We start from the raw sequence: 12,958 nt of genomic DNA on the forward strand, positions 1-12,958 counted from the left end.
GATCCTAATTGGGAAAGGGGAAATTTCTCTATGTGGGGAAATGTAAAAGAATCTACTCTATCTAGCTCCTTACAATTACATACTTACACACACACATACATACTTGTATATGCATATGGAGTAAAAGGCCAAGCACCAGTGCAGAAAGAACTCACTCATTCTGGATGAAAAATGAGCTCCAATCTTTATTGCATAGAGAAAGAAAAAGCTTCTACCCTTTTAATGCTAAATGAATTAAACTCATGATTGCAAGGAAAAAGCTTTGTTTCTTTTAATAAAACTAAACCTGCCTTGTCCTTACTATGGGACCTGTTCTGTCCCATGGTAAAAGAAGTCTGCCTGCTCCTTCTGCTCTCTGCAGCATCTTCTTTTTTTCTCTTTCCCTCTACATTCTGCGCATTGCTCTCTTAGTATTTTATGTTGTCTATAGTTTCTAAGTTATTCCACTCTGCATTCTCCTTCTAATCTAAAAAGTGTTCTGTCTAAAAACTTCTCAGATCAGTTCCTTTCTCAGCTCCATTCTTCTCACCTCTGTTCCTTTCACCTTTGTCAACCAGTTCTGATTCTTCTCTTTGTCCTCAGCCCTTAAGCATCTTTCAGAATACATGATCACATGTTAAAAAGTTCATCAAAAGTTCACATAGAAAATCAAATCATAAATTGAAATAGAAGTTTACAACAGTGAATATTTACATGCATATCATTAGGAGCAATTATCTAGCTAAACATTCATCACCTGTCTCAACTCCACAGGTTCAAACTCCAGGAGTTTGTTGGGAGCAGCCTGATTGCTCTGTCAGCCAAAACTGCTTATTGGCACAAAAGCCTTGGCCTCCATGGGAATGTACTAGCCCAGCTGAAATCAACAGCTGCCTTGATGGGAAAGTACTGACCCAGCTAAGAACAAAAGACTATTAACCTTGCTGTCGGGCATCCAACAGCCCACTTAGAACCAGCATAGATAAGAACAAATAGTTCATTAATCTTACTGATAAGTATCTAACAACCCACTTGGTTATGAAAGCCCACCTTAGATTTTGTGGTTAGACATCTAACAATTCATTTTGCTATGAGATCATACATCTATGTGTCCTGTAGACAAGTGCTTAACTCCCAGTCCAGTTAGGGGCAAAATAGTCATGCACAGTTAGGGCAAAATAGTCATGCATCATATAGACAAGTGCCTAGCAACCTGAACTTTTTACCTAGCCAATTTCCTGATCCTGAGAACACCTGCACCACCCCAAAGACAAAGTGACCCTGTCCCCTCCCCTCCCCCCTTTCTGCTTGTAAGAGTATATAACCTGAGCGAGAAAAATTAAAAATTGCAGATTGATCAGACACCTTGGCTTGTTGTCATTGTTCCTTTGCACCCTTTGTCTCGCTTTCTCTTCTAGGTGACCCCCATAGTCTCTGTTTGACTGCCCCGCGGGACAGGGCAGGGGTTAAAATCCATAACTAAATTTTAAGTGAGAGTTTGTATAGATAAACCCAATCAATATTTTATCTTCTGTCCTATCACCTATAATAAATCATTGGTCCCCTTTTTATACCTTTGATTAATTGTTTTACAACCTCTTGAAATGTACTCTAAGTAGGAGAAAGTCTGGTTACCATCTAAGAGCAATTAACTGCTGACACTTGGGAGACTGGCAGAGTTCTCATTGCAGTTTTGACTATCAGAAAAGGACCTATTAGCAGTCTTGTTATAAAGGAGCTTAATAATTGCTGATATACTTTTAGGAATTCTTATAGGATCAACATAAAGTCTTAAGTCATATATTTATCTATATAGCATCACTATAAGACAGTACAACTTAGTGGATCTGCACAGATCTGATCCAAAGGGGTGTGCTATTACTTAGTGATTATTATATGTGTATAACAATAATAATAACAGGGAAGACATATTAATAGCATAAATCTCTCTTATAGCCTTGCTTAATAAGGACTCACATGGAGCAGATTATAATATAATAATCTGAAGCAGGTATTTCAGGGTGATCATCTGCTAGTTATAAGCTTGTCCTATTATGGCTCCTGACACTGAATATCCAATATATACAAGGAATTCAAGAAGATAGACTCCAGAGAAACAAATAACCATATTAAAAAATGGGGTACAGAGCTAAACAAATAATTCTCAACTGGCGAATACTGAATGGCTGAGAAGCACCTAAAGAAATGTTCAACATCCTTAGTCATCAGGGAAATGCAAATCAAAACAACCCTGAGATTCCACCTCACACCAGTCAGAATGGCTAAGATCAAAAACTCAGGTGACAGCAGATGCTGGTGAGGTTGTGAAGAAAGAGGAATAGTCTTTCATTGTTTGTGGAATTGTAAACTGGTACAACCACTCAGGAAATCACTTTGGCAGTTCCTCAGAAAATTGGATATAGTACTACCTGAGGACCCAGATATACCACTCCTGGGCATATACCCAGAAGATACTCCAACATATAATAAGGACACATGCTCCACTATGCTCATGGCAGCCTTATTTATAATAGCCAGAAGCTGGAAAGATGTTCCTCAACAAAGGAATGGATACAGAAAATGTGGTACGTTTACACAATGGAATTCTACTCAGCTATTAATAACTCTTAGGAAAATGGATGGATCTGGAGAATATGATCCTGAGTGAGGTAACCCAATCACAAAAGAACACACATGGTATGCACTCACTGATAAGTGGATATTAGCCCAGAAGCTTGAAATACCCAAGATACAATCCACAAACCACAAGAAACTCAAGAAGAAGAAAGACCAAAGTGTGGATACTTCGTTCCTTCTTAAAAGGGGAAACGGGAAACAAAATACCCATGGAAGGAGTTGCAGAGACAAACTATGGAGCAGAGACTGAAGGTAGGACAATCCAGAGACTACTCTACCTGGGAATCCTCCCCATATTCAATCATCAAATCTAGACACTATTGTGGATGCCAGCAAGTGCTGGTTGACAGGAGCCTGATATAGCTGTCTCCTGAGAAGCTCTAACAGTGCCCGACTAATACAGAAGTAGATGGCTATCCATTGTACTGAGCACATGGTCCCCAGTGAAGGGAGCTAGAGAAAGGACCCAAGGAGCTGAAGGGTTTTACAGCCCCTTAGAAGGAACAACAATATGAACTAACCAGTACCCTCAAAGCTCCCAGGGACTAAACCACCAACCAAAGAGTACACATGGTGGGACTCCTGGCTCCATCAGAGGATGGCCTCATCAGTCAACAATGGGAAGATAGGCCCTTGGTCCTGTGAAGGCCCCAATGTAAGGGAATTCCAGGGCCAGGAAGCTGGAGATGGTAGATTGGTGAGGAGGGGGAGGATGAAGGGAATAAGGTTTTTTTTCCCCCCTGAAGAGGAAACAGGGAAAGGGGAGAACATTTGAAATGTAAAGAAAGAAAATATCTAATAAACAAAAACCATCTGTTCATAAATTTGCAGCCAAACTTTGCATCAGTTAGTCAGGCATAGCAGCTCTCAAAAAGAAGGGGAAGTATGCAGGTCAAGGGCTACATGGTGCAGGCAGCTCTTAAGACTCTCAAGGAGGTTTGTGTAAGAGCCTGTACCACTGTGGGAGGATAGCTATAATCCTGCTGACAGTAATAATCTGCCAGGTCTTCAGCTTGCACATTGCTGATGGTGAGAGTGAAATCTGTCCCAGATCCACTGCCTGTGAAGCGATCAGGGACCCCAGTGTGCCGGTTGGATACCCAGTAGATCAGCAGTTTAGGAGACTGCCCTGGTTTCTGTTGATACCAGGACACTTCAGTACCCACATTCTGACTGGCTTTGCAGGTCATAGTGACCCTCTCTCCTACTGTTGTAGACATGGATTTGGGAGACTGGGTCATCACAATATCCCCATCAGCACCTGAAATCAGAAATAGATAATGTATACATACATATACTCAAAGTGTTTTGATATAATCATTGGAATCCAAAATAACTTTTCTAATTGCATTGTCTGCATAATATTGGCTTCCTATAGGAAATAGATATTTCTCTACATAAAAAATACTTTTAGGATATTATAGTACTTTTAAATATCTCACCAGACAACCAGAGCAGTACAAATATGAAGACCTGAGACTGTGATTCCATCTTGATGCCCATGCTGGTCTGATGCATTTCAGATCTCACTGCAAAAACCTGGTTTATAAATCATGGGCAGTTGGGCTGGCCTCTAGAGACCTATGCAAAGTAGTTATCAAATAAGGAAGTAAATTACCTGGACACAAGTGTGTGAGATTATCCAAGTTAAATCAACAGCCAAAAATACCATCAAAGACAGTAAGCAAACACTGGGAAAGATGTCCACACAGAAGCTCAAGCACCAACTTAGGGCTCTCAAACCACAAAGGTCTAGATTCTCTCATAGAAGCCTACCATTAAACTCAAAGAAATTTATAGCAGGTGAGTTTTTCAGAAATAATACAAAAACTATTTTTGATTCAATCATAGGAAACATTAAATATGCTAGGCATCAGCAGAAAGAAACAGAGGAAGGGGAAAAAGAAAGGAAAGAAATAAGGGAAAAGGAAGTCTAAAGGAATGAAAGAAGGTAAATGATGGAGAAGAGAAGAGGAAATTTGGGATTGGAGAAGGAATGGAAATGTAGAGAGGAGAGAATGAATAGAGGATATAAAAAGATATATTTTTTTAAAGAAAGGGCAAAAGGAAGGAGGGAAATAAAAGAAGAAGGAAGGAAGCTAGAAAAGTAGGAAGGAAGGAAGGAAAGAAGAGAGTAAAAGTAGTATAAAAAAGAAGAAAGTATAAAAAAAAGAGAGAAGGAAGTATAGAGAGTAAAAGAGAAAGGAAGAAAGAGAAAAAGAAGAAAAGAAAGAAAGAAAGCCTATAGGGGCACTGAGTCAGCTCAGTGGTTGAGATCACTTGCTTCTCTTTAAAACACTCAGGTTTGACTCATTCCAAGCATTCATATGATGATTCTTTGCCATCTATAATTTCAGTTAAGCACACAAAAAGTACACATACTTATATATACATTCATAAATACATGCATACATACATAAATACATATGTACATACATACAATTTGAGATGTGAGCCTTGAGCTCAGGTACCAAGTCTTCTACCTTATGCATTGTTTCTGATTTCATACAGTCTAACCCTCTGAAAGGCTGACAGAAGCCTTTTTTTCTAAGTTCATGGTATTTACCACAACAATAGAAAAGTAACTAAAAGAAAGGGATAATCCATCAGGGGATATTATATCTGTAAGAAGATACACACAAAACATATACAGTTGTATGTGTTCTATAATACTATCATGTCTTACTGAATCCATGGACTTCAAAACCAGATGATAAGTTTTGTTTTTAAGGAATACATATAAAGCATTAATTAGTATATTGTTTAAATGGGGTCTTGGATGTCTAATTTATAAATATTCAATTTACTCATGAATATGAGATAGAGGCCTGAAAGTTAGAGACTATCAACACAAAATCATACTTCTTTAGCATGAGTGAGGTTTCTGGGTTTCCACATTTGAGAGTAGATAAGGAGAGCTCAGAGAGATATGTGACCCATGAAGAAGAGGCAGGAGTGAACCATCACTGAGGAAAGTTGGAGCAGGAACTCAAACAGGGCAGGAACCCAGAGGTAGAAGCTTAGCAGAGCCATGGAAGCTCCTTATTTGCTTCCCCATTTGTAGCTTTCTCAGTTCTTTTTGCTACAGAACTCAAGTTCATGACCAAGGGCTGCCCCTACCCACAATGGACTGGATCCTCCCTTATCGATCAGAAGACAAAAGAAACAAATGCAAATTAGAATAGGATATATTGAGAAGGCTTCACCAGGGAGAATGGAAAGGAAGATAGAAGGCAGGAGGGACTAAATGCTCAAAACTCAGTATATACATGGATTAAAATATCAAATAAATTTTAAATATAAGTTCTGAACCATACTCAATTTTACATATACAACTGGGACACAATCAACATTTGACAATTCATAATAATGTTGTACATAAAGAACATTCAATTTTTTTGGTTGGGCAGATTTTTTTTGGTTTTTGTTTTTTTGTTTAAGAAATTAAAACTTTTTTTAATGGAGGTTATAGAGATGTATCCAAGGGTAAGAGCAGTTACTACTCTTCCAGAGGACTTGAATTCAGAATCCCAGTTCCTGTGTCTACTGGCTTATAATAGCCCAGAACTCCAGCTCCAGAGAATCTAATGCCCTTTTCCAGATACCTTGAGCATTGCACTCACCTACACAAATTCACAACATATACATACAATTAAAAACTAAACTAAATAAATGTGGGGTTCTTTTGTTTTTTTAATTAGATATTTTCTTTATTTACATGTCATATGATATCTCCTTTTCCAGTTTCCCCTCTGGAAAAAAAATAAAATTAAATTAAATTAAATAAAAGCAAAAACAAAAACAAAAACAAAAATCCCTGCCCCTTCCCTCCTCCCCCAATCACCAACCCACCTTTCCCACTTCCTAGCCCTAGCATTCCCCTACACTGGGGCATAGAACCTTCACAGGGACAAGGGCATCTCCTCCCACTGATGATAGAGTAGGCCATCTTCTGCTATAAATATGCTGCTGGAGCCATTAGTCCCACCATGTATATTCTTTGGTGGTGGTTTAGTCCCTGGGAGCTCTGAGGGTACTAGTTAGTTCATATTTTTGTTCGTCCTAAGAGGCTGCAAACTCTTCAGTTCCTTGGGTCCTTTCTCTAGCTCCTTCATTGGGGACCCTGTACTCAGTTCAACGGATGATTGTGAGCCTCTGATTCTGTATTAGTTGGGCACTGTCAGAGCATCTCAGGAGATAGTTACATCAGTCTCCTGTCAGCCAGTACTTGTCACCATCCACAATAGTATCTGGATTTGAATATTGAATATGGGAAGGATTTTTTAATGACTTCTTCTATTTCCTTGTGCATTATGGGCCTGTTTAGATAGTTTACCTGCTCTTGATTTAACTTTAGTATGTGGTATCTGTCCAGAAAACCATTCATTTCATCTAGATTTTCCAGTTTTGTTGAGTATGGGCTTTTATAGTAGGATCTGATTTTTTTTTTAATAACATCCATTTCTGTTCTTCTGTCTCCCTTTTCATTTCTTATTTTGTTAATTTGGATACTGCCTCTTGGCCCTTTAGTTAGTTTGGCTAGAGGTTTATCTATCTTGTTGATTCTCTCAAAGAACCAGATTTTGGGTTTTTTTTGGTCTTTGTATTTTTTTCTTTGTATATTTGGTTGATTTTAGCCCTGAATTTGACAATTTCCTGCCTCTACTCCTCTTGGGCGAGTTTACTTCTTTTTGTTCTAGGGCTCTAGGGTGTTCTGTTAAGTTGTTAGTGTAAGATCTCTCCAATTTCTTTATCAGGGCACTTAGTGCTATGAAGTTTCCTCTTAGCACTGCTTTCATTGTACCCTATAAGTTTGGGTATGATGTGTCAACATTTTCATTAAATTCAAGGAAGTCTTTAATTTCTTTCTTTATTTCTTCCCTGACCAAGTTATCATTGAGTAGATAGTTTTTCAGTTTCTACATGTATGTGGGCTTTCTGTAGGTTTTGCTGTTCTTGAAGACCAGCCTTAAGCCATGGTGATCTGATAGTATACATGGGATTATTTCAATCTTCTTGTATTGATTAACGGTTGTTTTATGACCAATTATATGGTCAATTTTGGTAAAGATACCATGAGGTTCTGAGAAGAATGTGTATTCTTTTGTTTTAGTGTGAAATGTTCTGTAGATATCTGTTTAGTCCATTTATTTCATAGCCTCTCTTTGCTTCACTGTGTCTCATTTAGTTTCTGTTTCAATGTCATGTCTATTGGTGAGAGTGGGGTATTGAAGTCTCCCTCTATTATTGTGTGGGGTTCAATGTGTGTTTTGCCCTTTACTAAAGTTTCTTTTATGAATGTGGGTACTCTTGCCTTTGGGGCATAGATGTTCAGGATTGAGACTTTTTCTTGGTGGATTTTCCCCTTGATGAATATGAAGTGCCCTTCTTCATCATGCTTAATAACTTTTGATTGAAAAATCTATTTTATTGGATGTTAGGATGGCAGCTCCTGCTTATTTTCCTAGGACCATTTGCTTGGAAGACCTTTTTCCATCCTTTTACTCTATGATAGTGCCTGCCTTTGTTATTGAGGTGTGTTTCTTGTATTCAGTAAAATGCTGGATCTTGTTTGCAAAATCATTCTGTTAGCTTATGTCTTTTTATAGGTGTGTTGAGTTGATTAATATTCAGAGATATTAAAGAGAGATGACTGTTGATTCCTGATATGTTTGTTTTTGTGGGTGGCTTTATGTGCTTAAGTTTCTCTCCTTTTGGCTTTGTTGTGAAATGATTCATATTTTGTCCTTTCATTGGTGCAGATACCTTCCTTGTGTTGGAGTTTTATTTCTAGGATCCTCTGTAGGGCTGGTTTGATATATAAGTACTGTTTGAATTTGGTTTTGTCCTGGAATATTTTGGTTTCTTCATCTACTTTGATTGTGAGTTTTGCCGAGTATAGTAGCCTGGGCTGGCATTTGTGTTCTCTTAGAGTCTGAATGACCTCTGACCAGGTTCTTCTGGCTTTCATAAGCTCTGTTGAGAAGTCTGGTGTGATTATGATAGGTCTTCCTTTCTCTGTTACTTGAACTTATTCCCTTGCAGCTTTTAATATTCTTTCTTTGTTCTGTGCATTTAGTATTCTGATTATTATGTGACAAGAGGATTTTATTTTCTGGTCTCATTTATTTGTTGTTCTATAGGCTTCTTGTGCCTTTATGGTCATCTCTTTCTTTAGGATAGGGAAGTTTTCTTCTATGATTTTGTTGCAGACATTTTCTAGTCATTTGAGTTGGGAATCTTCATTCTCATCTATTCCGATTATTCTTAGATTTGGTCTTTTCATTGTTTCCTGAACTTCTTGGATGCTTTAGGTTAGGAGTTTTTTATGCTTTAAGTTTTCTTTTGTGTCAGTCTCTACTAGGGTATCTTTTACACCTGAGATTCTCTCTTCTATCTCTTGTATTCTGTTGGCGATACTTACATCTGTAATTCCTGATCTCTTTCCTGGGTTTTCCATTTCCATATTTGCCATCATTTATGTTTTCTTTATTGTTTCTAATTCCATTTTTAGGACTTGGAACACTTTATTCAATTCCTTCACCTGTTTACCTGTGTTTTCCTGTATTTCTTTCAGTGAGTTATTGATTGATATCTTCCTTAAAGGACTCTCTTAACTTCATGAGATATTTTTAGGTGAGCTTCCTGATTTTCAAGTGTGTCATTGTATTCAGGGCTTGCTGTGGTGGGAGAACTGGGTTCTGACAATGCCTACATATATTAGTTTCTGTTACTTATGATCTTGTACCTGCCTTTAACATCTGCAGATCCCTGTTATTTGTTGGTCTAGATGACTGTCTGGAGTCTTCCTCTTTTGTCCCTCAGTTGCTTCAGGTCTCCTGGTAGGCTTGCAACTTTGGCTGTAGCAGACTACCTGTAGGGCCTTTCAACTGGGGGCTTTTCACAGGAGCAGAGAAGCTGCTGATCTATTGCCCTGGCTGCAGTAAATCTCCTGTGAGACCTTCAGACTGTTGGGTCTTGAGTGGAGCAGTCAAGATATTGTCCAACTGCTCTGAGGGAAGCTGATTCTCAACTCTAAGTGCAGGTCCTCTACTGCTCTGAGTTCAGTAGGTCCTCAATTGCTCTGAGTGCAGCAGGACCTCAATTGCTTTGAGTACAGCAGGTTCTCTAGGATGGATCAGGATATGTTGTCTTTACTGGAGCAGACCAGCCAAAATCCTACCCTAGCAGAAAGGACTGGGCAGAAGCTTATCTGTTTATTGCTACTGATAGGTTTGTTGAATATAGTAATCTTGGCTTGAGTATGTGATTCCTCAGAGTTCATAGAACATCCTTACAGGACCTTCATTTTTTTACAGTCTCTATTGAGAAACCAGGTATTAATTTTAATGTTCTAGCCTCTATAGGTGTGAAATTGATTTGGTGTCTAATTACAAACTTTACTCCTACTGACTAGTGTCGTGGTACTTCCTGAAAGATAATCTGCATTCTACCAATCTAGCTATAAACCCTGTGACTTAAATGATGGTGGGAGTAACTAACTTCATTGTACAGATATAAGAACCACTCATGAGATTCAGCCCATGCCTGACATTGCTCTTGTAGCCAGGAACCTGAGATCTGATGATCTATGGACCTAGAGGAAAATGAGATACTAATGTTCTACTAAAAAAACAAAGGAATGAAATGACTCCTAATGACATTCTGCTATACCCATAGATCAGTGTCATGCTAAGTCATCATTAGAGGAGCTTCTTCTTGTAGTGAATGGGAACTAATACAGAGACTCACAAGTGGACGAGGTATAGAGAATGAGAAACCTTGGGACACTCAGTTTTAAAAAGAATGTCTTCATCAAACTCCTCCCTGAGAACTTGAGTATCTTTAAGGAAGAGGAGATAGAATGACTGTGAGAGTCAGAGGGGATGGAAGACACCATGGAAACAGTATCTTCCAGACACAGCAGGAACGATGCACATGTGAACTAACAGAGATTGTGGTAGCATGTAGAGGTCCAGCACAGGTCTATGTTTAATGGGGTCCTTGTGGTAAGAGAAGGAAATGGATATGAGTTCTCCTCCCTCACCAAAAAACTAGCACCAAGCAGCAACCACTACCAAAGCAAAAATTAATTTTCTTCAATACAATCTCACTGCAGTTATAAACCCCACTGAAGAGACCGCCTTATGCCCAGCAATAGATTTCCAATGCAAAATGAGCTGAATGGTATTTTTCTTGATTTTTGTCTCATATTACTTTGTTTTGGCATTTATGACATAACTGGGATATGTTTATATATTTTGGTTTCTGATTTTGTGTTTTATATTTTATGTGTGTTTCTCCTGCTTTTAAAAATTATATATATATATATATATATATATATATATATAAAATAGATATGAGGAACTGAGAAATAAGATGGAATTATCTGCAAAAGCAGCAGGTGTTAGTAATTGCTGAGCCACCTAAATCATATTTTTTTAAAGAGCAATAATTCAAACAGAATGGGCTAGTTTTATTTATTTATTTATTTATTTATTTTAAAAATAAATAAATCACACATATGCTAGGTTAAAACTTGCTTTGGTTGGTGTTTCAGTCTCTGGGAGCTCTGAGAGTACTAGTTAGCTCATATTCTTGTTCGTCCCAAGGGGCTGCAAACCCTTCAGCTCCTTGGGTCCTTTCTCTAGCTCCTTCATTGGGAACCCTGTAGTCAGTCCAATGGATGGTTGTGAGCCTTTACTTCTGTATTACTCGGGTACTGTCAGAGCCTCTCAGGAGACAGCTATATCAGGCTCCTCTCAACCAGCACTTGCTGGCATCCACAATAGTGTCTGGATTTGAAGATTGAATGTAGGATGGATTCCCAGGTGGAGCAGTCTCTGAATTGATCTTTCTTTAGTCTCTGCTCCATAGTCTCCATAAGTCCTTCCATGGGTATTTTGTTCCCCCTTTTAAGAAGGAATGAAGTATCCACACTTCAGTCTTAATTCATCTTGGGTTTCTTGTGGTTTGTGGTTTGTACTTTGTGTATTCAGATCTTCTGGGCTAATATCCACTTCTCAGAGAATGCATACCATGTGTGTTCTTTTGTGACTGGGTTACCTCACTCAGGATGATATTCTCCTGATTCATCCATTTCCCCAAGAATTTCATAATTCATTGTTTTTAATAGCTGAATAGAACTCTAAGTCACCAACCAAAGAGTATACATGGTAGGATTAATGGCTCCAGCAGCATATGTATAGAAGAGGATGGCCAAATCAATCATCAATGGGAGGAGAGACCCTTGGCCCTGTGAAGGTTCTATGCCCCAGTGTAGGGAAATGCCAGGGCCAGTAAGCAGGAGGGGGAGGGGTGGTGCACAGGGGGAGCGTGGAGAGAACAGGAGTTTCTTTTAGTTTTTGTCTTTTTATTTTATTTTATTTTATTTTATTTGGAGGGGAACCTGGGAAAGGAGATAATGTAAATAAATAAAGAAAACATCTAATAAAAAAAAAAAACTTGCTTAGTAGACCAAGCTACCCTGAAACCATGGAAATTTCTAAGTGCTGAAATTTCATACCCTACCTTGTATTTCTTAGCAAATATATTAATATTACGTTAATATTTTATCTGAATTATAGAAAATTCCCCATGTCTACTATTTCCTGTCACGGATATTAGGTAGCCACAACCATTCTTCCAGAGAATAAAAGATATGTGATTCAATAGCAAAGCCAAGTTCAGCCTTGTATTGACTCAATATATTTTGAATCTCAGCCTGACTTTCCATAGGCTGCTAGGCATGGTGGATCCATGGAAGAGGCTGCTGTGTCCCAGGAGCTCAAGATCATCAACTTCAGACTTCCTGGCTCTAAATCAGGAGGAAATTCATCTTTGTTATTTTGAGTCATCTGGTTTGTAGTGCATTTTAAACCACAGCCTAAGGAATCAAATGCACCGGGGACATATTGTGGAAATGATATTTGTGGGAAAAGCAGCAACTAAGACAGGTTTTTGTGATTATACATAAAATAACATGGAAATTTTATCTTCCAAGTCCCTATGTTCTCCCCTGACAAAGCATGAAAAGCCCATGTTTAACTGCAGGAGTATTTGAATTTGTCAGACCCCTGTCTTCATGTATCCAATCTGAATGAGCAGCACAGTCTAAGCTCACTGCAGCTGCCACAAAGCAAAGTATAAAGACTAGAAAAGATCAAGAGCACATGACAACTTGTTAGACAGTGATGGGGATCGTTGCTCATCTGGTATATTCTTTGGTTTTGACTGGGAATATTTTGTTAACTAATTAACTAACTAGTTAGTTAGTTTGTGGCAGCCCTGCTGATTTCACGGAGGGGTCTCAACCGACACCAGAGACAGCATCTCGACTCGA

At 38.5% G+C, this 12,958-nt stretch overlaps 1 gene segment (V, D, J or C); it reads right to left on the reverse strand.

Moving 5' to 3' along the window:
• Positions 1-3,515: 3,515 nt before the first annotated feature.
• On the reverse strand, positions 3,516-4,134 carry LOC116099912. The segment is given in 2 exon segments: positions 3,516-3,877; positions 4,059-4,134. Coding segments are annotated over 2 exon segments (438 nt in total).
• Between the last annotated feature and the right edge of the window lie 8,824 nt (positions 4,135-12,958).

Source organism: Mastomys coucha, unplaced genomic scaffold (genome assembly GCF_008632895.1).
Source record: "Mastomys coucha isolate ucsf_1 unplaced genomic scaffold, UCSF_Mcou_1 pScaffold20, whole genome shotgun sequence".
NCBI lineage: Eukaryota > Metazoa > Chordata > Mammalia > Rodentia > Muridae > Mastomys > Mastomys coucha.